The sequence below is a fragment of the Chelonia mydas genome, chromosome 1, assembly GCF_015237465.2.
Source record: "Chelonia mydas isolate rCheMyd1 chromosome 1, rCheMyd1.pri.v2, whole genome shotgun sequence".
Classification (NCBI taxonomy): domain Eukaryota; kingdom Metazoa; phylum Chordata; order Testudines; family Cheloniidae; genus Chelonia; species Chelonia mydas.
Window position 1 is genome coordinate 222,900,157 of NC_057849.1, and position 27,069 is coordinate 222,927,225.

The window sequence follows — 27,069 nt, forward strand, 5'->3', positions numbered from 1 at the left end:
CCGGGACCCCGGCTGGCAAGGGGCAGGCAGCCAGAACCCCAGACCGGCAGTGGGCTGAGCGGGGCTGGCGGCCGGGACCTCAGACTGGCATTGGGCTGAGCAGCTCAGCCCGCTGCCGCTCAGAGGTTCCATCTGCTGGCTCCTGCCAGCCGGGATCCCGGCTGCTGGACCCACTCAGCCCGCTGCAGGTCTGGGGTCCCGGCCCTGCCCACATACGGTGGGTATCTACCTTCTCCCTGGTTCTGGCCCATTCTCGTCCTCTCTCTCTGCACTGAGCTGAGGGTGGGAGTGCACTAAGCACAGGGCTGGGGGTGAAGAAGCAGGCTGGGGGTTGGGGTGTAGTGTCTGGCCAGGAGCTAGAATGAGGGAGGGGGCTCAGGGTTGGGGCAGGAGGTTTGGGTGTGGAGTGCTTACCTGGGCAGCTCCGATTTGGTGGGAGGGGTGCAGGTGGGAATGTGGGGGGGGTGCAGGAGCTCCCGTTTGGTGCTCAGGGTGGGGGTGGAGATGTGGGGGGTGCATGAGGTGTGGGGGGCCTGGGTATGTGTGGGGGTGCCAGAGTCAGGCCTGGGGTCTGGGGGTGGGGTGAAGGAGTGAAGCAGAGGGCTGGTGTGTGTGATGGGGGTACAGGGCTCAGGGCAGAGGGCTGGGTGTGTATGGGGGGGTCAGGACAGAGGGCTGGGGGTGTGGGCTGGGGTCGTGGGGTGCTCACGGCAGGGGGCTGGAGGGGGTATGCCCCGCTTCCACCCCCCTTCTCCAAGGCCCTGCCCCCGCTTCTTCTCTGCCTCTGCTAGGAGCAGCGAGCACGCTGACCCCGCTCCTCCCCCACCCCCTCGCAAGGGCCATCAGCTGATCGGCCAGCATGGAGGGACAGGACGGAGAGGAGGAGGAGGGGCAGGAACCCAGCACACTGCAGGAAGAGGCAGGGGAGCCGGCAGGACCAAGCTTCTGCCCCCTGCCCCTTGCCCCTTGCCCCCGCGGGAGTGGGCGGGGGATGGAGAAGAGCGGGCCAGGCCAGGCCAGGTAGGGCAGGGCAGGATTTTTAATGGCACGCTGCTGCTGCCTCGGCAGGCAGCAGCGTGCCATTAAAATGCACGTGTGCCACAGGTTGCCGACCCCTGGTATAGTATATAGAGCAGTTTAAACAAGTCATTGCCTGTATGAAATTTTAGTTTGTACTGACTTCGTTAGTGCTTTTTATGTAGCCTGTTGTAAATCCAGGCAAACATCTAGATGAGCTGATGTATCCCCTGAAAGACCTCTGGTTGAGAACACGTACCCCTGGTTGAGAGCTATGGGTTTAGCGCATTATGGGACCATGCTCAGATGGATATGATATAAGAACATGAACAGAAAAGGGCACAAGCACCATTTTCCTTTCCTTTGCAGTCAATCTTTTAACATTCTCCCCACCCCAAAAGCAAATATAAGTTGAGGTCTTTTATAATCTTACTTTGATTGTTTCTCCCTGCAATTCATTCTATGTTCACTAATCTTTTCATGAAGTAGTTTTGTCAAGTCCCTCAATTTATTCTTAAATTGCTGATTTTAGGCTTAGTAGAAAGCTATTTCACTTTATTGCCTGCTATCAGAGCAAAGGGCCCTTAGCCACAGCAGATAAAAGCATTGTATGCACATATATATTGCTCAAGATCCAAATCACAAGTGGCATGTAAAATGTTTTATCTACCAACACTGGCCACATCCCTTTGGATATGTCAAGACCATGCTTGAGCCAGGGCTGAAGCCTAACAACCCTTGCATCTACACTGCAATTGCACTAATCCAGTGCTCGGACCCAGGGCCCCAGGACCCTGGAGGATTGGAGGATCCAAACTCGAGTTCAGCCAGTACGCAGGGTCCGAGCACTATTGCTTCGCAGTGTAGACATGGCCCTGCTTCACTCAGGTTCCAAGAGTAAGCCGGAAGTATCCCATAATTTCATGGGACAACTTCCTTAGTCCTCTCTATTCCAACAATCTGCAATTCACTCTATTGAAAATGGAAGCCACCACTCCCTCTTTGCAAACGACAACAGCTCATGTGAGCATTAACATTATCTTCGGATCACTGATCTGCAAGCACACTATCAGAGAGCCTCCTGGGTTTGCAACGGAGAGCGAACTGATGAAGCTTTTTGCAAAATGAGCTGCTTCCTGACAGTGTGTGGGGGCGGGGAGGGGTGGCAGTAAAGTTTTCCCCACAGTGCACAATGGTCCTAGGGCTAGGGTGGCCTCATTTCGGGGGTGGGGAGGGGCATCATTAGGGACTCTGGATATGGTTACTTTGACTCAGGTCTGCACACTACTGTGTGGAAGCCAGAGTCCTAGGGTTAAAATATAATGTAGATGCTCAAGCCCAGGGCTCCGTAGCATGGGTCACCTCACTAAAGCCCCGCTAACCATTGTAACTATGCTACATTGCAGCATAGACATACCCAAAATATCTAACAACTCTGTTGTGCTTATGAATTGTGAAATATTTTTTTATGTAAGAGCACATGCTAGTTAAAGATGCCTACAGAATTTACCTCAATATTTCGAAGTAAAATATGGTAAACTGAGAAATGAATAGAATTTTGGGTGAAATCTTGGATACACTGTAGTCAACGGCAAAACTTTCATTGACTTCAGTGGGGCCAGTATTTCACCCACTTGTTTTAAAAGTCTTTATTTAGATCATTAAAACAGAAACTTTGGAGAATGAGTTTGAGGCTTTTTTGTTCTGTTTTAATTGTGTGTCACTAATCTCAGCTATAAACACTGAGGGGAATTTTTGGATGAATAATACCCAGGGTAGATTTCTGAAATATGGAACTGTTGTTACATTTTCTGCCTGTTGCTTCCGAAGTGACATGAATGGAGATTCCATCTTGAAGCAGTAGCTTCCTATTATTTGTGAAAGCCTACAAATTTCATTAGGAAACAGATCTGACTAAAAGTTGCTACATAAGGAGGAATCACTAGTATTTAGTTGAAGGAGGAAAAAACCCACAGTCAGCCACATCAGAGGAACTGCTAAGGAAATTTACCTTCCAGTTGTTTTCAGTTTGCATCATAAATGTCAACCCATTCTTCAGGTCTGCTTTCATTTCATTTATGTGTGCTATGGTATGGACAGACCATGCATCTGACCGGTTTATAGCTAAAGCCTGGTAGTGGGAAAAGAGAAAATAGCATAATGCATACCGGGTAGATTACAAATAACTGTACATACTATTGCAGGAGTTGGAAGTGGACCTAAGGGAAGGCATACTCAGGAAGCTGAGTAAGGGATACTTGGGGCTCCTCAGGTCTGGAATAGCAGGGAGACAACACCCCCTTTTTTCCAACTCCTCTTAACTCTCATATGAGGGGAAGCTAGTAGGATCCCAGCAATAGGCTGGGAACAGAGAAGGCTGACAGCTACCCTCCCAAATAGGCAGAAACAATTAACAATGGCCTAAACAATGTATTCCTAGATATGTAAAGCGAATAAAGTTGCGGTCTAATTAAACCACATCCATAGCACTTTGTCTTTCTTTCTGCATTGCCGCGGTAACAAAGTAAGTTTGTTTTGGAGAAAGGGATACAGTATGCTGGTCACAAGGTTGTATTCATACAGCTTATAGTGTCAGGGCAGAAGCTGGTTGCATATGGATGGCTTGTACATCTATCTCCGTATGTCAACCTGTATATCCACTTATAAATTTATCTCTGCACTCAGCTCTAAATTTCTTTTGTAATTCAAAGTTAAAATCCTTTCATGAGTTTAATGTTAGTCGCCCTTTTTTGCCTTTCAAGAGTTGAATTTTTTGTTTAAAAAAACCCAAAACATGTTCTGACGCATGTTTCATAAGTAACTGATATGTCAACATATTTAGATTATCTTGCATTAATTCCAGAAGACCAAACTGGGTCATCCTGCAGCATTTCATGAAGCACTAAAAGTTTTAGATGGGTGCAGCAGAGCAGCCCTCTTCCTGAGACAGCTGGGTCAGCATGCACACTTAGTTATTAAGTTAGGCAGCAAGCAGGCTTAACTAGACTTCCTTGTTGCACACCTCTTTTTAGGAAAATTCCAGTTCTTATTTCAGAACAACACGTTGGCAGTCCAAACTAAAACTGTGTCCCACGGCTGCATTTTCCTCTCCCAGTTCTGCTTCCTTCTTGTAAAGTCTTGCAGCTTAGCTGTAAGTTCTTTTGAGTAAAGACCATGGATACAAAACTGGGAGTTTTGCCATTGACTTTATTAGGGCCAGGATGTCACCCCATGTCTTCATATGTCATCTGTGACATTTTTGAGTGCTATAAATTAATCATCATCATCATCAATGACTCATTCAGACAAAATCCAAGTTAAAAACAGCTGACCAGTGGGTCAATAGGAATGCAAAAAAAAATAAGTTCATTCTTATATGCATATTTTTAAAGCCAAGGGTGGGTTAGTTGGCACTCCCTTATCTGTCCTCAGGCAGCGATTACAGGAATAAGCAGGGAAGGTTTGCAACACCATCACACATTGCTGACCAGAAGCTTTTGAACTTATGCAAACCAGAGGTGGCGATCCACAGACATCTGAAGATCAACTCTTGCATACCTACTCAGAGGAATATCAGGTGTCCAGTAAGGATAAACACAGGCAACAGAGTCTCGCATCTGTGTTTGACATCCCATGTAAAAGTAAGTGGCATGGGCAAATTTGAGCGCTAGCATGTCAGTTGGATGGTCCGTAGAATTTGATCCCACACATTACAAGCTTTGGGAAGACACCTAGAGAGAAGAAAACATATTAATCATTGACAGAGTCAGCAAGACTTAACTGTCTCAGTCTAATATTTCTAAACTTATACTACTCCAGCAGGTGTAAGTGAAAAACCTAACAAGAAGTGACAATTCCCTAGCTTGCAGGAATTTTTCTTAATTTATAATATACATGATTGTTATACTGTCTTCACAGCATACTTTCTACACAGTCATGTATACGGTGTTCTTTGTTACTCGTACTGCACTGTAACAGAAGGGAAAATGAATCACCTTTTGGCCCTGATCTTGCATGTTGAGGCACATGGAAAGATCCTTACACCTGCAGAGAGTCTCACAGAAGTTCATTTAGTTCCTCACAGGTGCAGGGGTCCCGCCACGCAAACTGAACTTGCAGGGTCAGAGCTTTAGTGATTTCATTTCTAACCTTTGTTATCAAATATTAGCATAAAAGTATTTTCTTATTGACAGGAAGCAAATAATCAAAACTAATAGCATGCGATATTTTTGACAGGATATGCAAACTCAATATATTTCTGTAAATGCTCAAATGCCCAAAGTCCTAATTTTCTTGGAGTGCTTCCAACTATGTATCATCTCTCCTTTTTAGAGGAAACAGGGCTTGTGGTGCAGGGAGGCTATAAAAAGAAGAACAGGAAAAGACTGCTGCAGCCCCAGCTCCATGGGATGCTATGCTCAATTTTCAGCATAACCAAAGATTTAGCCTCTTGAGTGGTTTTAGTTTTAAAAATAGTTTAGTCCATTACTGGAATAATGGTAGGTTTTAAAATACAGAATGCTTAAAACTAATTAAGTTTAGTATGCTGGCACCATAACAATAATTTTTATTATGATACTACTTGTTAATTAGCACAGTGATGCATACGGTCACACAAGAGGACTGAAAGATGCCAAGACAACAATAAAAATGAAAACAGAAATGGCAACATGCAACCACACTATACACATTTTGAATGATAAAACCCTCTCCACCTCTTCTTCCCTAAAAACCAACCGCTTACCCACTGGCAAACGTGTCTAGTGCAGAAACGTGAGCTTCTCCCTCTCAGTCAGTGGTTGCGATTCTGAGAATGCCATCATCTTTTTCATCACACTGTCCAGCTCTTTATCTAACCACACTGAAGTTCCAGTGCCAATCAGAACCAAGTCATTAGCAATCACATGTCCCATCGCTGAAGAAAGCAGCATGGATAAACATTAGACTCTAAGAATTGTAAGTAATTTAACAGGTGCAGAAGCACTAGGCTAAACTATTGAGATAAGTTTAAATGAGAGCCAGAGGCAGTAGATGGCAGTAGTGCTAGAGACTGGTTAGGATCCCAATGGAAAGCCCAGGCTACTTAAGGTACATCTACACTGCAACGTAAGCCCAGACTCAGGCTTGAGTCCATCTGCACACAAATCTCGCAGACTCGGGTTTGCACTTAGGATCCTAGGAGCCTGCAGGGGTGAAGGGTTCAAACCCAAGTCAAGCCAAGACCCAGAGTTCAAACTCTATTGCTTTGTAATATAAATGTAGCCTCTTGACTTGGATCCTGTGAGTCCACCAAAAGTATCCCACAATCCATTTGGCCAGCTTCCTTTGTCCTTTCTATCACAAGAATCTCCAATCGACTGCAGGGAAATTGAAGTAACCCCTCTAAGTTTAGTGCAGCAGCTGGGTATCAGCCTTTAACCTTTCCACTGTCTTCTGAACACCGAGCCGCAAACACACCATCAGAGAGCCTTCTGTATTTGCTGACCAGGAGAAGCCTTTTGCAAAGCACGCTGCTTCATGGTCACAGGAGTGCAGACAGATTTTAGTAAATCCCTGGGCCAGCAAAACAGTGGACTTTAGTAAGAGTACAAATAATGACCATACATACCAGCAAATAGCGAAGAAGCTGGCAGTGTTGCAAATTTACCAAACCAGTGACCAGTGCAGGGAGCAGATTAAGTGGCTCAAGACTGAGTACAGGAAAACCAGGGATCACACCTCGGGCAACATGCCTTTTTTATGAGGAGTTTTACTGGGTTCTGGGCACGGTGCTGAGCAGAGCCAGCGGTGGTGCATGATGACGTGATCAGCTGGGATGGCACCCTGCTGACCCCAGCATCCAGCATGGCAACTGATGGGAGCCAGCAGCAAGCGCTGAGTGAGGCCAGCAAAGTGACTCTGTTGCTGAAACTGTTCCCAGAGGAGGCTTTCAGGAGGAGCACCAGCAGCACATCCTGGGGCTATACTCGGATGTAGTGGTAAACACTTATTTTTTCATGCTTTGTGTGTATAAAAAGATCTTCTATACTTTCCACAGTATGCATCCGATGAAGAGAGCTGTAGCTCACGAAAGCTTATGCTCAAATAAATTGGTTAGTCTCTAAGGTGCCACAAGTACTCCTTTTCTTTTTGCGAATACAGACTAACACGGCTGTTACTCTGAAACAGACGGCACTGTAATTGAAATGCACATGATGAAAATGAGCTCTCTTCCCCTCAATATTAAGGGCCTAAAATGTGATTGTCTTTTTGCCAAACCACATCTGTAGCTTAACCCATACTCTTTACTCTTATATAGACCTGTTTGATGCATCTCTGAGGAACAGCCCACTGTGGATCCTGCAGCAGCCACAGAAGGGACAGAAGCCTGCACTGAGCTTTGTGAGACAATAACCATCTGTGTCTTGTCCGTTCCAGGCCCCTCGACCTCTAGTGATTGCAGTACCTCCACAGCTTGCCCACAGTGCAGCAGAAGCCGGGGCCAGCGTACCTTTAGGGACCATTCCAAGTGGAAGCATTTCTGTGATGAACTTATGGTTGAAGTTCTAAACAGGGACAACAAATAGGTCCAGTACCAAAGACAGAGGGGCTTATGGCTAGAGGAAAAGTATGCTGAGCGGCAAGAGGAAAAGCTCAGGCTTCTCGCATATCTTGAGGACAGGGTTTCAGAATGAGACCATGCACTTGTTTCACAATTCCTGGAACAGGAACAGCAGCTAAGGGAGGAGGACAGAGCTCAGCAGAAAGAACTGTCTGAACAGCTTATGACAGGTTTCAGAGTAACAGCCGTGTTAGTCTGTATTCGCAAAAAGAAAAGGAGTACTTGTGGCACCTTAGAGACTAACCAATTTATTTGAGCATGAGCTTTCGTGAGCTACAGCTCACTGCCGATGAAGTGAGCTGTAGCTCACGAAAGCTCATGCTCAAATAAATTGGTTAGTCTCTAAGGTGCCACAAGTACTCCTTTTCTTTTTGTGAACAGCTTATATCACTAATGGCTGCAAGAGTATCGAGTTCTGCTGCATTACGTGCACCATGGCATGTATCCAATGCACGGTACCCTGTGATACAGTCCAAAAAGAGCTTGAAAAACTCCATGGCTGGGTGGCCCATGCAAACTTGCACCATGCAGCTCTCGATATTTTCCCACACAGCACTTCCCACCCCCAGCACAAAGGGCACGGCAAACAGGGAAGGAAGGTAAAGGAGGATGGGCAGAGGTGGTGGTGGGGGTAGCAGACTTGCAATGGTAGGGGGTTTCAGTCTTGTACATGGTTTCACTTTTTGCACTTGTTCATGCACTTTTTTATTTTTATTTTTTCTGTAAGGTTCTGTTGTTACTGGAGTTTTGGTGTGGTACTGGCAGCTGGCCTGCCTGGCAGTGGGCGAATGTTGTACTTTTCTAATACATGTTTATAAATAAAGCTTTTTATTCAATCAATATAGTTTATTGCTATCACTGCATCACATCATACTACGTGTATTTAAAATAATAAAGGTAAACACATGATCAGGGACAATTAGGAATTAGCATGCAAACACTATTCTTCAATATAAGTTATCTATATCAATCCATACTTCATTCACTTTCTTACATCAATTTGAGGTTCACCACTTTCCCCACCATTCATTTTTTCCTGTCAAGTGGTCACTTTCTTTCATTAATCCTATCATACTCATCAGCCAGCAGGAGGATAGCACGCATTGTCTCCTCCAGTCCCTAAGCACATCGCCATCCTCAATAAGACTGAGATCCAAATCCAAGCATATACTACCAAGTTACTTTTCATTTTAGTAATTACATTTCATAGTTCATTGGAAGTACATTTTTTCAACCCATTTCTCATGTCTGCCTTTTAAAAGAGAATGTCCTAAAGGGAAGAAAAAGGGCTATCTTGTAGAACATAAATAAAAATAATCAGTATATTTTCAGGACCCAGCCCTTATGCTTATGCATGTGATACTCCTGGGGGAATTCTGCACCCCCCTGGGGGCGCAGAATTCATATCTTCCAAAGATTTCTTGGCTCCCCTGCAGAAAAATTGGGGAGCAAAGAAATCTGTGGGGAACACATGCCCCTTCCGCAGCAGCCCGGGGGTATATCTGCTGTGGAGAGACGTTAAGGGGATGGGACTGGTTTGGGCACGTGCTTGTGTGCCAACAAGTGAGAGAGATTCCATCTGTCCGTCTCGCTTGCTGTTGCTGCATCCCCGGCTTGGAGGCCTAGGGCTGTGTGAAGTAGGCTTTGTCCCTGAGGCAGAGCAGAAATTTAACAACTAAGCAGGCAGGGGGCCAATGTTCCCATTGTTAGTTAATTGTTCCCATTCTTAGTCAATTAAGGCTCCTTCACCTTGCTGGAGTGGTGTAAAGGAGCCTTATTGTAAACGACAGTAACGGAATCTTCAGTTAGGAAGAGCTATGTGCTTTCTCACTGTTTCTCCTGTGCCAGAGAGGCACAATGGGGTTAGATTACAAATCAGGATCTATTTTACTTATCCATTTAAAAATAATGCACGACAATGATTAGCAAAACAGTATGATTTTCATTTTAAACTGACATTCTACTTTACAGAACACCAAACACCAAAATAAAAGTAATGTAATTTAAATGAAAATCCAGGATTATAACTGGAATGCAGGGTATTGGTTACCAAGTATTTGTAACTTAACTTTCATGTGTTTAGGAAATGCTGAACAGTTATTGTGATTTTTCTTCTGTATGGCAGTTTAAATAAATTACCAAAATAAGAGAAACTGGTGTGATTATATTGCATTATTTTGACAAATAAAATATGCAGAATTTTGCATTTTTGGCACAGAATTCCACCAGGAGTAATATGAAATAAGTTAACCATATAAAATTACTATACTGTACGTTCAGCCTCAGTGATAACCATTAATAAGGTATACTTACTAAAAACTGGATCTGCTGCTAGTAACTTGGAGAGACATCCTTCAATGCCTCCTAGACTCTTATCATTGGTCCATGTGAATAAAGAGTGAAATTGACTAGAAATTAGGTTTCTTTTAATTGTCTCAGTTGAGTGAATTCAAAAGTAACAAGATAAATGGGAACAGTGAGACTAATTTTTTTCAGATGTAATTATCTAACATGTCATCAATAAATGAGGGAATCTGTTTCTTAAAAATACATTTTTTTTAACGTGACACTCTCCACTTAATTAATAAAAAGGGTAAACAATTCAAAAATCAACTGCCACAAACACTATTTTTATGCTTGTCAGTCCCTCAATGCACGTTTTATCAAAACTCTTCCATACCTGAGTCAGCGTAGCATCAAACATTTTGCAGGCCTCATTACTAGTGGTGGATAGGACAAGTCCAGCATCCTGCCATGCCTATATAAAAAACAAGATGTGAGTATGCAGTGTTTTAGTAGCTGTGTTGGTCCCAGGATATTAGCACCTTTTCCAGACTGAAGAAGAGCTCAGTGTAGTTCAAAAGCTCGTCTCTCTCACCAACAGAAGTTGGTCCAATGAAAGATATCACCTCACCCACCTAAACAAGATGTGAGACTGATTACTGAATACACTGATTTTCCAGATGTCATGTAAGCTGAGGTATAAGAATTGAAAGAAGGTTACTGGCAATTTCGTTTCATCTACTTAAAAAAATTAACAGGACAACTTGAGAAGCTATGTGAGCCTTTTATTCAACTAAATTATATTTGAGGAATCCTCTTAATGGGGATAGAAAGTACGGAATGGTAGTGGTGGAAGAAAGACAAGGCAAATTGCACAATACTGTGGATGATCCAGATATGCTATGGGTCTTGTAATTTTAGGATCAGTCTCTCTTTAACCTTCAATTGTATAATAGTCCCATCTCTTCGGATATACCCCTTTCAAAATGGTTATGTGGCAAAATACAGTCCTTGCTTTGCTTCCTATCAAACCAATACCACCAGTGACACTGGGGGCCCAGATTATCTGCTGGTGTAAATCCACGGAAGTCAACTGAGTTATGCCAGCAAAATATTTGACCTAAGGATTCATTTATAGGACCTAGTATGGACATTTGATAAGGCATAAACATAACACACAAACATTGAAAGAATTATCCTGTGCACAATTTTACACACAGATTATATAACAGCCTCATTCTATAAACTCCATGGCTAACATCTCATTGCTATAACAGAGGTTTCAGATCCACCACGGTGATTTATAAGCAGGAAGATTAAAGTAAGACCTTTTATTAGCTGGATGAGGTGATGTATGTTTTACACATTAGTGTGGTTGGCTGTGGTGAACTGGTCATGAATGTCCTTAGGGGTTTCCTAAAACAATCCCAATAGTCAAATGAGATATCTAATGATAATTCCTAATTTGCCATCAGATTGCCTGTGCAACCTTAATTCTGCTCCCTTGCACATATACATACATTCTTTAATTACATAATATTTCTTTTCCACAGGATGGATGCACAAAAAGGTGGAATGAAGGATGGATGGGAAACCTTAAATCTCATTTCCTAACTTTCAAATGCTTGACTTTGCCACCTAAACAACATTTTTTAACTTTGTATCCAAAAAGCTATCTAAATACACAGACCAGTTCCCACTCTCTCTTTCTATACTGGTATCACTGGCACTATTAAGACTACAAGCTTCTATGGGCAGAGACTCATGTTAACACATTTTATCCACGGTATAATGCTAGGCACACTTTAAGAACTACACAAATAACTGCAGTCAAACTCAGTTTTTCTTCCATAACATAGAATTTACAGAAAATAAAGATGGAAAGACCTGGAGCCATTTAATAGATTCTCCTGCTAACAGAAGACTATTCCGTATATATTTTGCAGTTTTTTACCTAACCTCATTTTACAGTCTAAAATATTTTCTGATTCGAACCGTGAACTCAAGTGTGGAAATTTGAAGCAACTAGCAGAGACATCTATTTTAATTAACAATTTCAAGGTTTACTTAGTGTGATTGGATTAAAGATCACACGCAAGTAATTTAAGCAAATTGAGTACTCAAATTACAGTTAAAAACACTATACTGGAATACATCTTTTGTTTAGTATTTGTACCATGTACAGAAATATGGCAAAAAAACACCAGCAACAAAGAACGGAAAAGAGGTAGGTAGACTGTATAACTCTGTATACATATTGATAGTAAGGCTTTGCCTGCACTAGCATTGTTTCTAAAAAATATTCCACTGCTTCTGATGCTAACTCCACAGGTGCTACCAAGCATTGGAATACTGGAGTAGAAAAGGTGCCCTTGGCAGCCAGCATTATATCTATCCTGTTACGTAGACCTCTTTGTGCTTTGTCTGCACTAGTGCTCCCACCATTGTTAATATTGGGAGAGCTGTTTTTGTGTTAGCAATGGCAGGAAGCTTTTTAGAAAGCAGGATGGTGTAGACCGTGCCTATGGGGAGAAGCAGAGACCAGTAGAACTGCTATAAGTTGTACTGCCAGCTACAAACTTTGTATGGCGCATTAGTGCAAATAGGGAAAGGGGGCCTGAGCATCTTCTCCTTTTCCAGCTTTCCACTATATGCTGAAAACTTCAGCCTGTTTCACTCTCCCACATTTCCCATTATAGATATTGTGCTTGATCATTAACATTCCACCCTATCCCCACCCCAAAGTCAGCTGGACAGGACACAAATAAAATGTTTCACCCAAACATCTCAAAACATTTCACACACACAAGTAGCAATACAGCATCCCTGTGATTGTTTGCACAGTTGTAGCCATGTTGGCCCCAGAATATTAGTCAGACAAGGTGGCTGAGGTAATATCCTTTATTGGACCAACTTCTACTGGTGAACCACACAAGCTTTTGAGTTACAGAGAGCTGAAGGAGAGCTCTATGTAGCTCAGGGGTGGGCAAATGTTTTGGCCTGAGGGCCACATCTAGGAAGAGAAATTGTATGGTGGGCCATGAATGCTCACAAAATTGGGGTTGGGCTGCGGGAGGGGATGAGGGCTCTGGTTGGGGGTGCAGGCTCTGGAGCTGGGCTGGGGATGAGGAGTTTGGGGTGTAGGAGGGTGCTCTGGGCTGGGACCGAGAGGTTCAGAGGATGGGAGGGGGATCAGGGCTGGGGCAGGGGGTTGGGGCATGGGGAGAGGCTCAGGGGTGCAGGCTCCAAGCGGTGCTGACCTCAAGTGGCTCCCGGAAGCAGTGGAATGTCCCTTCTCTGGCTCCTACGCGGAAGCGTGGCCCGGCTGCTCTGCATGCTGCCCCATCTGCAGGCACTGCCCCTGCAGCTACCATTGGAGCGCCAGAGGGGGTCACTGGAGCGCATAGAAGCTGGAGCGGGGCCATGCCACAGCTTCTGGGAGCTGCGCGGAGCAGCCCCCAACCCTGCGCCCTGGCTGGAGCACCAGAGCGGGACAAGCCCCAGATCCTGCTCCAAGCGGGAGCTCCCGGGGCGGATCCGGCTGGTGGGCTGTAGTTTGCCCACCCCTGATGTAGCTAGACAGCTTGCCTCTTTCACCAACAGAAGTTGGTCCACTGAAAGATATTACTTCACCCCACTTGTGTGTCTAGCATCCCTGTGAGACAGATGTACTGTATGTTATCCCCCACTTTAAGACAGGAGCCTGAGGCAGGGAGAGGTGAAGTGCTTACAAAAGGCAGGCTGGGGCAGAATGGGAGATGGGACCCAAGAGCCTGATTCTTAGTGGTAAGTCACCACCACAAAACCCTCTGTGTCTGCAGAAAGCAAACGGCCGCTTGTATTCATGGTATTTAAGAAGAGGCGGGACAATCACCAATCGGGAGGCTCAAGGTTTACTTGGCACTGCCTGCGCCTGGAACCGGACTAAGCGACCGCTCCAGGTCCCTTCCAGCCCCATGTTACTGTGGGTGCGGGGGCAGGGGGTTTTTGGGGGGGGGGAAGGGGGGCGATGCCCTGCAGGACAGAGTCACCTGGGGCGTTGGAGACGAACCTGCCCCACGAACTGCACCTGGGAGGAAGAGACACCCCCCCACACACACACAGAGTCAGCCCGCTCCGCCTCCGGCCTGAGGGTCGCTGGGGGCGAGCGCAGAGCCCCCAGCTCACCGCAGCACGCGGGCCCCAGAGCGGGCGGCGGGGCGGGGGCCGCTCCCGCCTCACCTTGAAGTCGCTCAGCGGCACCATGTTCCCGGCCCCTTCTCTGCCCCTCGGGCTGCAGGGCCGGGCCTGCCCCCAGCAGCGAGACACGGCGGGGCCAGGCACGGGCGGCTCGGGCTCCGCTGAGCGTGTAGCGGCCCCTGGGGGCGCTGGGGGTCACAGCGCTGGCCCCGGCCTTTAGCCCCAGATCAGGGAAGGGAGGAATTTGGGCACCACATAAAAGACGGGGGGCGCAGGGGCGGGGAGCTCCCGGCTGTGCCGGGGCGCGGGGAATTCCGGGCTCCGCAGCGGCTGCTCGGTGGCAGTTGAAGCCGTTGGGAGACGTCTGTTCATGGGCCAGGGATCACCCCTTGCCCCCCCCACCATCCCACCATGCCTCCGCTGCTGCTCCCCAGCCTCCTCCTGCAGCTCCTGGGCCACTGCGGCCCCCCGTGCCTGGCTGCTGCGGCCCCCCCACGCTTCCAGCTCCCGCCACTGCTAGTCACCTGCTCGGATCCGCACGGGCGTGTCTATGGGCGCCAGGACAACGAGGTCTGGGCCTCGTGCCTGTGGGATGGCCCCATCGAGCTGCGTTACACGCGGGCCCCGGGAGCAGTGCCAAGAGTCCAGGAGGGAGAGACACAACTGCCACCACCACCGCGCTGCCGCTGGTACCGGGACTCGGCCTGGGTGCAGGACACCTCTCGCTGGTCAGGCAGGGCAGTGCTGGGTCCAGGCCTGGCTGGGGGGGGCCCTGCTCCACCCTGGGCCTCAAGCCACATCACGGTGCAGTGTGTGTCGGCCTCGTGTGCCGTGCCTACGTGTCTGCACCGCAACCTGAGCATCGAGGTGTCCGGGCAGGATGTGCGGCTCTTCCTGCTTTGGCCACCTGAACCCCCCATCCTCGAGTGGCAGCCTGTGCAACTGGGCTGGTGTGCACGCCTCAAGAGCTCACGCTGGCACTACCGCTTCAGCAGCCGCGGGGGCAGCCCTGCTGCACTCCTCATTCCCAGCAACCAGCACCACAAGCTGCTCCCACCTGCTGCCTACCCAAGAGCTGAATTGCACCAGGTCTGTGCCTCCTACTACAGCTACCGTCTGACCGTGCACTATACCCGCCGCGGTCTCTACATTGCCTCAGTCAGCATGGAGCAGGGGCCTCGGATCAGCCTTAGCCTCACCCTGAGGGTGGAGCCGGCTCTGCTGCATGTCCTCAGTGCCCACTCTAAGCTGTTTAGCCTTCCTTACCAGCCCCTCAGTCTCTCCTGGAGCCTACAGTCCCTTGGCCCCAGGACACTGGCCTACAGGCTGCTGGACATGCAGGGCACGGAGGGCTGGTCAGCCTCCTACAATCCTTATGCTTTGCAGAGCAACTTCTGTGCTGACTCCATGTCCCGGAAGGCTAGTGAAACGGTGCTGGCCAGCATCTACTTCCATGTTGATGGAGAGTGGTTTGGTGATCTAGCAGGGGAGCTGAGTTTCTCCAATGCTACGCTGGGCCTGACAGTGAACAGTGAAACTCCCACCTACCTCACCCTCAATGCCCAGAAGACCAAGACTGGCACTTACATTTTTAGCCGCAACCATGGACTTTATTACACCACCCAAGCAAACAATGCCAGTGCCCCTGATGATGGCTTCAACACGCATTATATATTCTTCCAGCAGCAGAGCCTTTCCTTCTTGCTCACTATTGAGTTTGTGAGGTTGCAGTGGTACAAGTTCAACATGCACTTGTATCTCAACCGGAAAGGAGCCCTGTTCAAATCGCTAATGGACAGGGATATAGAAGTCCACATTTTCAACAGCGGTCCTTCTTTTTTGCGGAGTTTGATCTACATTGTGTGGTTTATTCCTGTGCAACATCCGATGCTGCAGTGTGAGTGGACCTTCAACTTGCAGTTGTTTGGGTCAAGAAAAGAGTACCTCATCCAGAACAATACTTATATATATGATGATCATGTCAGAAATGCAGCCCACTTTGTCCGTCGCTCTGTTTTACCTTTTAATCCTGCCCTATACACAGGGTTTGTGGCAAAAGTGAATTGTACCAGAAGTGGACTTACACCTGCTGTTTTAAAAGTCACAGTCAACACTTATGCTTCAAAGGTCATGGAGTCACTGGTGTCTTGTCAGAAAAAACCTTGTTTCATAGAGCGTTTGAGAATCCAGAAGCCTGATCTTGTTTTCCCCATCATACGTACTAAAAAAGGGTTACAACTTATCCTGTATGCCAAGTTGCAAGTAAACTGCACAGATCTTGTACGTACTGAACAAATCTGGAAAATCTATGCTGTTCAAGATGTCATGACTATTCCAGACTGGACAAAACCTTTAAATCCACCCCTCATCTGGAGAAGACAGATGCTCATTTTACAAATTCCCAGCTTTAGTTTAGATTATGGCTTGTATCTGTTTAATTTCTCTGTTAAAATAATTGCATCTGAGGGTGTTGTGGAAGGCTCAGATACAGTTTTTGTTCAGATTGAGAAGAGTGACCTGGTGGCAGTCATTGCTGGAGGCACCTTCCGGACAGTGGGTTTTTCTGATCATTGGACTCTGGATGGATCTACTTCCTATGATCCTGATTCACTGGACCGATTAGAAGGGCTCACATATTCGTGGTACTGTACAAAACATGTATCAGATTATGCAACCATGACAGTGAGTACAAATGGGACTTGTCATCCAGACCAGGTAGATTTGAAATGGATAAAGTTTTCTAGTCCTACTCAGACTGTTTTGCCAGAAACCCTTCAAGGAAATACTATGTATCATTTTCGTTTGGTCATTCAAAAGGATAACAGAAAGAGTTATGCTGACCAAACCATAAGTGTGCGGCCTGGATCTCCACCTGTTCTGAATGTTATATGCATTGAAAATTGTGGTAAATTTGTAATTCCAACAGATAGATTTACATTGTCTGGAAAATGCCTAAACTGTAGAATGACTAGTCGACCAGTCTATCACTGGTCACTTTTTTCAGGAAGTTTCACTGAAGTAAACTTTGATTGGGCTTCCAAAACTTCAACAGGGAAGTCTAGTGCATACATGTCTATACATGCTTTGACTTTTATGAATATTGCAGACCAGTCATACACTCTTCTCCTAAAAATAACCACTTGGGGTGGTAGGTCATCAACCTACAGGTACTCATTTTATGTAAATTCTCCACCTAGGATTGGAAAGTGTACCGTCAATCCAACCAGGGGTGTTGCATTCCTGACAAAATTCATTGTTCAGTGTAGTGGTTTTTCAGATACAAATTTACCTCTTATGTATAAAGTAATAGCAGCCTCAGATTTATTGAAAAGCAGTAGAATAACTTCTTTAGAGGAGAATACGTTGGGGACAATAGTGTATTTTGACTATCAGCCTAAAACTCCTCCATCTTTTCTCCCCATTGGTATACCATCTAAGAAGTATACTTTGACAATCTATGTTCAAGTGTATGATTCCCTTGGGGCATTTTCCCAAGTAACTTTACATACAAGAGTGCAGGATCCAGCCAAAAGTAGACCACCAGATATTATGCTTAATGAACTGCTTGCTTTAACCAGTGGATCAAGTGCACCAATGACATCTTTGCTTCAAATTGGAGATTATTTAAATGTAGGCTATTTGGTTTATATGGTGGCCTCAATTTTAAATGATATTAAAACTGCACCAACTATCCAGGTGTCTAAAGTTGAATTTAGGGAAAGCCTTCTTAATCAGTCTTTGAGTATTCCTACTGCTAACGTAATGGAAGTAAATCAAGTAGTTGCTTGTATTTCTGAATTAACACAGGAAGTCACTGAAGTAAATAGAGCGTCACAACAGCTAGCTGTTCGAAAACTGAAAGAAGTGAGTGAAGCACTAAAAAGGTTCAGGGATAAAAACCTTGGGTCTGAACAAACAGAGCTTCTGAGCACTGGTATACTAACAGGCCTGTCCAATGTCCTGAAAGCTTCTCTTTTAGACCTCAGGAATGTCAATGTGCACGCAGTTAAACAAACCTTCTCTGTCATGGAGACTTTATCAGAAGTAGTCTTACAGGGCAAAGTCCCTGGAGAAAATGAAACTGTAATGGAGGCCAAAAGCTGGAACATTAAGTTAAAGAAAGATGAAAAGTGGGATGTCACAAATACTTTCTCCACCAAAAAAGACTGCAGGAATTGCTTTTATCCAACACTGAAGCAGGGGGATCATTCAGAATTGCCAATAGATGCTGTGATTTCCACTGTATTTTATGAGTTTGAAGAGAACCCCTTCCCTTGGTTGGCATATAGGTCAGATATTGTAACAACAGTGACTGGGTTCAAAATGACAGGAACCAAGGTGAATGGTGACATAATAGGGATCATGCCTGCAGTAGCAGAAGTGATTATTGCTAGAAAAGACAAGGAGTATGCAGCTTTTAAATTGACAATAGGGCCTGATAAAACCCTCCCAAAAACAACTGGAGGATTTAGTTTTGAAGTGGACAGAAACTCCAAGGATGTATTTATCCAGATTTTGACTAAATTAAAAGTTTCTTTCAAGGTATTTATATACTTAGGTGTTAATGTCACCCACACCTCTCCTATAGCTTCTTTTTTTGCTTCTCACAGTGAGCCTGCAGTTGCAAGTGGGAATAAGTCAAATAACATAGATTGTGCAATTAAGGCTCCGTATGTTATCTGTCTCCCACAGTCACTGCTGAGGGCCACAGCCCCAGTCAGTGGGACAGATAAATGGAACATCTCCATTATCTTGCAATCACAATCCATTGTAAGATCCAGAAACAACAGATTGGTGAGCATATCCCTTTTTAATGCTGCCTGCTTAGACCTAGATGGAGTGCAGAGTCAGTGGAAAGAAGGTACATGCGTTCTTGGCCCTCTTACCAGCTGGCAACAGGTACATTGCATCTGCAAGGCAAAGCAGAACACCAAGAGAACAGCAAGCCGCACCAGTTCCTCCAAATTCAATATCAAGTTCTTGGCCTCCAAAGTATTTGTGATCCCCAACCCAGTTGATCTGGAAAAATCCCTTTTAGCAAAAATACACAAAAACGCAGTGACCCTCTTAACAGTGCTTTTCATTTTTTTAGTCTATTTTCTCCTAGCTCTCTGGGCCATGAGAAAAGACCGGACTGATAAAGTTAGCAGGGACAAAGTTATAGTCCTGCCAGACAATGACCCCTTTGATAAAGTGTGCTACTTGGTCACTTTATACACAGGCAGTCGCTTGGGAGCTGGAACCACAGCAGACGTTTTTCTCCAACTCATAAGCCAAAATGGCACCAGTGACGTGCATCACTTACGGAACCCGACTTATCCATCATTCATTCGCGGAGGCACTGATACTTTTCTGCTAACTACCAAGAATGATTTAGGAGACATTTATTCCCTTAGGGTCTGGCACAATAATGGAGGTTCTTCTCCTGACTGGTTCTTAAGTAGAGTAAAAGTTGAAAATATGTACACTAAAGAGTTCTGGCTGTTTATTTGCAGGAAATGGCTTGCTCTTGACAAGGATGATCGCTTACTAGAAAGGACATTTGTTGTTACACACCCAAGAGTACCTTTGGCCAAAATGGACTATTTTTTTATAAATATTGCCAATGAACTCATGGATAGTCACATATGGTTATCTGTTTTTGCTCAGGTTGTCACTGGCTCTTTCAACAGACTCCAAAGATTGTCTTGCTGTTTAGCAGTACTATTGTGCACCCTGCTTATTAACATTATGTTCTTTAATGCCGACAAAAATAAAGAAGTTGTTTCAATACACTTACGATATTTGATATCAATAATAATAGGAATTGAAAGTGCGTTGGTTACCATCCCTGTGCAAATGATTATAACTGCCTTGTTTAAGTATTCACAGAAGGAGCCTTCTCCACGTGATGCAGCTCCGAATCACCCAAAGGAAAGTTCACCCTTCATGTCTGGAAACCTTAGGAACTGGAAGGAACGCCTGCAAAAATGGTACCTTGCAGAAGCTTCGACACAACCTGTGAGTAGCAATTCTCGAGAGAACTCTTCCAATGCCCATGATTCATATAGCTTGCAGTATTTTGGTAAGAAAAGAAAACAAAAAACACCAAAAATGTGGAGTAATTGCACAATCTCTGAGGGTGCTGCAAATGCAATTGCAGCAGAGGAGGAAAATGCAACTGATACTTCAACTGCAAAGGTTACAGCGCAACAGACCCAACCGCCAAATTCCAATTTCAGTAATAATTACGCAGAAGAAAAGGATGCCAGTATTCAGAAAGAAAGAAAACCACTAAACATCCCCCTCATGCTCTTTCGCAAAAGGCCACAGATAACTTTTTCTTGGTGGTGTGTCTATGTCTCTTGGATATTGGTCATAGCTGTAGCGGGGGTGTCATCGTTTTTCATCGTATTATATGGTCTGTCCTATGGCTACAAAACATCATTAGAGTGGCTGTTAGCATCAATAGCCTCATTTTTTGAGAGTGTGCTTCTTCTTCAAACCCTAAAAATCATCGTTTTCTCAGCCCTGAGTACAGTTTATCCAAAGTACTGTGAAAACATCCCATGGACAACCAGGGATAATTTCCTTGAGATTAGGTTGGATGAAGTTACTATGGATGCAGATGAGATGAGAGAGAGGCACTATGAAATTATCAGACTCAGAGGCACTAAGCAGTATCAGCCCTTAGAAGAGGATGAAATCACAATCATGAGGAAAAGAGAGAAAATTAAAAGCAAAGCTTTCATCTTCCTAAAGGACATTGTCAGTCACTTTGTCTTTTTAACCCTAGTATTAAACATTGCCTACTCCACAGAAAACACCAACAGCTTTTACTACAATCAAGTTATTCATAAACAATTCTCTCTCAAGCTCTCCAATGTGGATAAACTAGAACACATTTACCTGTGGGTGAAGAGTGTCTTTTTGCCTTTGATCCACAATAACCACCAACCAACTTTTCTTTCTGACAGCTGGTCCAAAATCCTAGGTTTGCCAAGGATGAGGCAAGTAAGGGCAAAAAGTACTGAGAAAAAATGTTTCTATCCTCACAGCTTTGTAAATAAATTTGTGATTAGTAAAAGCCATTGTCTTCATAAATATGGCAGTGACCCTGAAGAGAGAGGTGACTATGTTGGGTCCTGGACAAAGGGTGCCAACAGATCCATTACTAGTGACACCAGCAGCTATGTAGGGTTTACGTACCAGTCAAACAGAAATCACTGGGTGTATTACTCATATGGAGAATTATACACATATGGACCAGGAGGATACACTTTTTACTTCTTCCCTGCAGAACAGCGGCCTAATTCAACAAAAAGGCTGGATGTTTTACAAAACAGCAATTGGCTTGATGAAGAGACATGGGCTGTGATTATTGAACTAACTACATTTAATCCAGATGTACATTTATTTTGCAGCATCGCAGTCATATTTGAAGTTTCTCATTTTGGGCTTATAAACACAAGCTTGTCAGTACATTCTTTCACGCTCCCAATTTTCCAGCAGCAAAGCAGAACACAAATTTTTGTGTTTGTAACTGTTCTTGCTTTTCTCCTCATTTATATCATGGATGAAATTCACATCATACGCCAAGAAAGGACAAAGTATATTAAAAATGTTTCCAACTTAATCAATTTTGGTCTAAAGTCAGTGTTTTTCTTCTTTGTTTTTCTGCAAGTCATCAAATTTAAGATCGGGGCTGATATAGTAAAGTTTTACTTACTTAATCCAAATGATTTCATTCCTTTCCATACAGTTTCTCATGTAGATCAGACCTTGAGGATAACAATGGGCTTTTTGGCATTTCTCATAGTTTTGAAAACTCTCAGGTATTCCAGATTCTTTTATGATGTGCGCCTGGCACAAAGATCCATCTTAGCAGCTCTTCCTGGAATCTGTTCTATGGCACTTGTGGTGGCAGTGTACTTTTTTGTATACATGGCTTTTGGCTACCTAGTGTTTGGCCAACATGAATGGAATTATAATAATATGATTCATTCAGCTCAGACTGTCTTCTCCTATTGTGTTTCAGCTTTTAAGGACACTGCTTTTACATCCAACCGGTTGCTGGGTGGTCTTTTCCTAGCCTCTTTTATGCTGGTGATGATCTGTGTCTTGATCAATTTATTTCAAGCTGTGATTATGTCTGCCTATGAGGATATGAAACAACCTGTATATGAAGAACCATCTGATGAAGCAGAGGTGATTACTTTTCTAGTTCATAAGATCAGAAGGGTATGGTATTTTATCACCTGTAGGACACCATCAGCAAGTGATCCAGATCTTTTAAATAGCGTACTGTATGGGCAAGCTGAGAGGTATAGCCACCGACACTTAGGGCTAAAGACCAAAAAAATAAATGGCAAGAAAATGGTTTATCTTGTCATATGAGTAATGCAGGTTTTTATGTGCAATAAGAACGATTTTTAAAAAACAGTATAATATTAACAACAATAATAATGTATCCTCCAATACTTATTTCCCAAATCAGTGCTCATAAATATTCTGAATTAACTTGTTACATTAGGAAATTCTCAACAGAGAATAGCCACTCACTAGTGGTCCTCCTCAGATTTACCTCAGAATTCTTTGAGACAGTTGCCATAGTATTTTAAATTAGACAACAGTTCCTATAACATTTCATAGGCAACAGGTCAGGATTCAGTTCAATAGTTTATGGGGTCACCCTTGCCGCTGACAACAACCCAGCTGAAAATGGCTGAGCAAATCCACTATACTGGAAGACTAGAAATGGACAGGGAGCAGGTTCATGGCATGTATACCGCTGCCCAGAAACTGCTGGTAAAGCTTCTTCATGAATCACAACCTAAAGGATGAGAAATGTTACTTTGAAAGAAAAGATAGGAAAATTTATAATAATTTGATTTGGCAAGCAAAAAAACGGTTTCAAAACTACATTTCCCTAACAAAGACAATTTAAATACAATACTATAAGGTTCTTAAAAGAATCAACAAATACCTTTGACCTATACAATTTGCTGTGTATTCAGACTGTGCATTCAGTGGAATTCCGGTATATTTTGCTATTTTGTTTGCATGTTGGTCAATATGTTAAGTTTTACTAAGTAATGAATGTCAGATAAATGGGTACAGGCAAGAAGAAAGGATTTGTTTTATCATATGAAGCATTATTAAATACATAGACCTTTGTTAGAAAAAATATATTTTCTATCCCTGTAACTTGTTTGCTATACAAAATTGATGTACAACAGATCCCCTCGCTCTCAATTCTAATTGTATGTGTTTTTATTATATGTTCATCTTTTGCATGGAAACATTCTCCCTAGTTGAGTCCCTGTTTATCTAATAAATTCCAGGTTCTCCCTTCTGTTCAGAAAAGTGGGCTTTTACTATACTAAGCTTCTGACATTATTGTGTATTCAGAGAGTATTTTTGATGTGAGTCAATTATACAGTATTGTGGGAACACATTTTATAGAAGTTTGTATCTTATTATAAACATTCAAGAATAAACCAGTCATTACACACCTTAGATCATGTGGCTATTTCTTACCAATATAACTGCATACATATACCAAATTCTGTCAGTAATCGGCATTGAATACAGATTCAAATGTCATCCTTTGAATTGATAGTTTGATAGATCTTCTGGATGCATCTACAGCAAATGCACATATATGTAACTCAATCTAGAGGCATGGCTGCAGCATTCTCCCTTTTCTCCTCAGGGGTATGGGTTCTGGGTTCACCTATCAGGATGCCTGGTGCCTCCACCCAAGGAAACTCCTTCTAGTGCTGAGAACATAGAAGGCCTGCCCCTTGTAAAATATTCATCACCCAATCTCATACACAGGAGTGTTAGAGCACCAAAAAAACCTATCAGTTCCCAGAGTGATAAAACAGTAACAGGGGCTTTATTAGGTACTGGAAATTCAGGATAGGAGACAATGGAAAAAACGGATTGGGATAATAAAAGACAAAATTAATAATAAATTTAACACCTCCCCCCCAAATATTTACAGCTAATATGTACCATACTGCTCCCTCCCAACACGTGCCTAGGAAAATAGTGACTTTAGGTGCAGTCTGTGATGGGTGGTGCAGCCCTGAAATCAGTAGACAGCTTAAAACACAATATCAAACTAAATAAACAAGAGTGTTATAAGTATCCACACCAAGGATGGTTGGATCATCCTTGTGACCCTCTGGATTCAAAAGTGCAGTTTGGCTGGCTCTTGGTAGCCTCACTGTGACTCTCCCCAGTCTCCTGGATTTCTGGTCTCTGCTGCAATGACACTGTTCAATGTCCCAGAAATTCCATAAGAGCTCAAAGTCTCCCCTTGGGTAGGAATGTGGAGGGTAGAAGGGTCCTCCCCAGCTGCATAGCTCCTTTTCCTGCTACACTCCAAACACAGCACACTTAAAGTAAAGTCAGATCATTTATTCTGAGTCCTGGCTCATGATTGCTCCAAGTAGTTTTGACAACTAGGTTCTGTTTCTGTCCTGGACCCTCGGCAATCTGGGAAACAGAGTCCTTGGCCTCTGCCACCATTACTGCTGTAGTTCACCTTACAGGCTGAATGTGGTATTTCAGGAGCAACCCCTCAAAAGACAGTACACCTTCCCCTACATCAGAAAATGTGATGTCCCCATCAAGAATTTCATTAAAACATTTAAAATAATAAATAATAAAACACATCAATACAGACAAACACAATGTCCTACTAAAACCCAAGGACAACACAGAGGTCTTTCCAATACTGGACAGTACACCTCTGAGACCCACTTATGAAGCATTGGAGGGGACACTAGCAGAATCCTAGGTTAACTTTACAATCGGTTTCACCTTTCATCCAGAGTGTCTGGGTACAGTTGGATTTTCAGCAGCAGTAGGTCATGCATTCCCCACCTTAGGTTCCATGTATGGGTCTGCAACTTCTCCCTCAGTGGGGCTCTTTCTCTGTAACCATAGCCATATCTTCTGGATTTTGTGGTGGAAAGAATGGTTCTGTCAAAGGGTTTAACTAATCCAAAGTGGTATCAGGTTTAGACCAATCAGATATGGAGATTTTGTTGAACCTGGGGCTTTAGTTTCATCATAAGACTTGTCCCTGTCAAGGTTCCTCCCCCACTCTGAACTCTAGGGTACAGATGTGGGGACCTGCATGAAAAACCTCCTAAGCTTATCTTTACCAGCTTAGGTCAAAACTTCCCCAAGGTACAAAATATTCCACCCTTTTGTCCTTGGATTGGCCGCTACCACCACCAAACAAATACTGGTTACTGGGGAAGAGCTGTTTGGACACGTCTTTCCCCCCAAAATACTTCCCAAAACCTTGCACCCCACTTCCTGGACAAGGTTTGGTAAAAAGCCTCACCAATTTGCCTAGGTGACTACAGCCCCAGACCCTTGGATCTTAAGAACAATGAACAATCCTCCCAACACTTGCACCCCCCCCCTTTCCAGGGAAATGTTGGATAAAAAGTCTCACCAATTTGCATAGGTGACCACAGACCCAAACCCTTGGATCTGAGAACAATGAAAAAGCATTCAGTTTTCTTACAAAAAGACTTTTAATAGAAATAGAAGTAAATAGAAATAAAAAAAAATCCCCCCTGTAAAGTCAGGATGGTAGATACCTTACAGAGTAATTAGATTCAAAACATAGAGAACCCCTCTAGGCAAAAACCTTAAGTTACAAAAAAGATACACAGACAGAAATAGTTATTCTATTCAGCACAATTCTTTTCTCAGCCATTTAAAGAAATCATAATCTAACACGTACCTAGCTAGATTACTTACTAAAAGTTCTAAGGCTTCATTCCTGGTCTATCCTCGGCAAAGACAGAATATAGACAGACACACATACCCTTTGTTTCTCTCCCTCCTCCCAGCTTTTGAAAGTATCTTGTCTCCTCATTGGTCATTTTGGTCAGGTGCCAGCGAGGTTACCTTTAGCTTCTTAACCCTTTACAGGTGAGAGGAGATTTCCTCTGGCCAGGAGGGATTTTACAGGGGTTTACCCTTCCCTTTATATTTATGACAGTCCCGTACAAACAGCATCAGGCTGATGTGCTCATAAGCCATTTCCCCACATGGAAAACTATAGCCAGTATCAGTATACGAAACAACTGATTCTTCAGCTGTAGCTGAATACACTATATCAGGAGACGATGCAGTAACGCTCTCTTGCCTTTATTTCTTCTCCTAGTGGCAGGAATTCTTTTGACATATGTTTTTGGTACAGGGTTACTGCTTGGGTTAAGTTGTCTAACTGGTAACAGATGGTTCCTGTGCAGAGTCTTGATAGCAATCTGCAATTATATGTTTCCCTGGGAGTCCAAAATTCCTTATTCATATCTGATTCCCTGGTTGCAGGGCATGATCTCTTATTTGGGAATCAGCAGGCCTTGTTAGATTCTCTGCATTTCCTTATGGCATCTGTCGCTGTTTTATAGGCCTCCTTCAACGGCTCTTATTCAATTGACATACTGAAGACATGTCTAAGAGTAAACTCCATCAGCTGACACCCTGAAGCACAAATCAACCAGAAGTCTGGCTTCTCTTCCAAATATTAAGTAACAGACAATATCCTGTAGACTCATTTTTTGTACAGTTGTAGGCATGCACCAGAAAGCTGACATGCTTTACCACAAGTATGTTTCATTGTTCTTATCACTTTCCACACTTAAACAATCCATGCATAAAAGGTGTAGAGGTTCACTGCTGGTGACGTTAACCAAAGGGGCAGATTTCTTTGGCACTGTCATCCTCTGTAGACATCTAAAACAAGTCTTTCAATGCTTTCCCACATAATTAGCCGTACATGGCCAACAGAACTGGGATTTCACTAAAGCAAGTGTCTTGTCCACTCCCAACTGTCCCATTTCTTCATGGAGGGAATGTAAGGGTATGTCTACACTATGAAATTAGGTCGATTTTATAGAAGTCGATTTTTAGGAAGCGATTTTATACAGTCGATTGCGTGTATCCCCGCTAAGCGCATTAAGTCGGCGGAGTGC

At 44.0% G+C, this 27,069-nt stretch overlaps 2 protein-coding genes across 2 annotated transcripts in view; one reads left to right on the forward strand and one right to left on the reverse strand.

Moving 5' to 3' along the window:
• LOC102943847 (tetratricopeptide repeat protein 38-like) overlaps nucleotides 1-14,146 on the reverse strand; it is a 31,163-nt gene extending 17,017 nt beyond the window's left edge. The window contains exons 1-2 of the mRNA XM_043546818.1: nucleotides 14,123-14,146; nucleotides 10,299-10,376 (exon numbers count right to left, since the gene is read on the reverse strand). Of these exons, the coding sequence (XP_043402753.1) occupies nucleotides 10,299-10,376; nucleotides 14,123-14,146 (102 nt within the window). The remainder of the gene's footprint in view (nucleotides 1-10,298; nucleotides 10,377-14,122) is intronic.
• A 234-nt stretch (nucleotides 14,147-14,380) lies between these two features.
• PKDREJ (polycystin family receptor for egg jelly) lies at nucleotides 14,381-23,624 on the forward strand. The gene has a single exon (XM_043534789.1). The coding sequence runs from the start codon at nucleotides 14,492-14,494 to the stop codon at nucleotides 22,454-22,456; it is 7,965 nt and encodes a 2,654-aa protein (XP_043390724.1). The 5' UTR covers nucleotides 14,381-14,491; the 3' UTR covers nucleotides 22,457-23,624.
• Nucleotides 23,625-27,069: the final 3,445 nt, after the last annotated feature.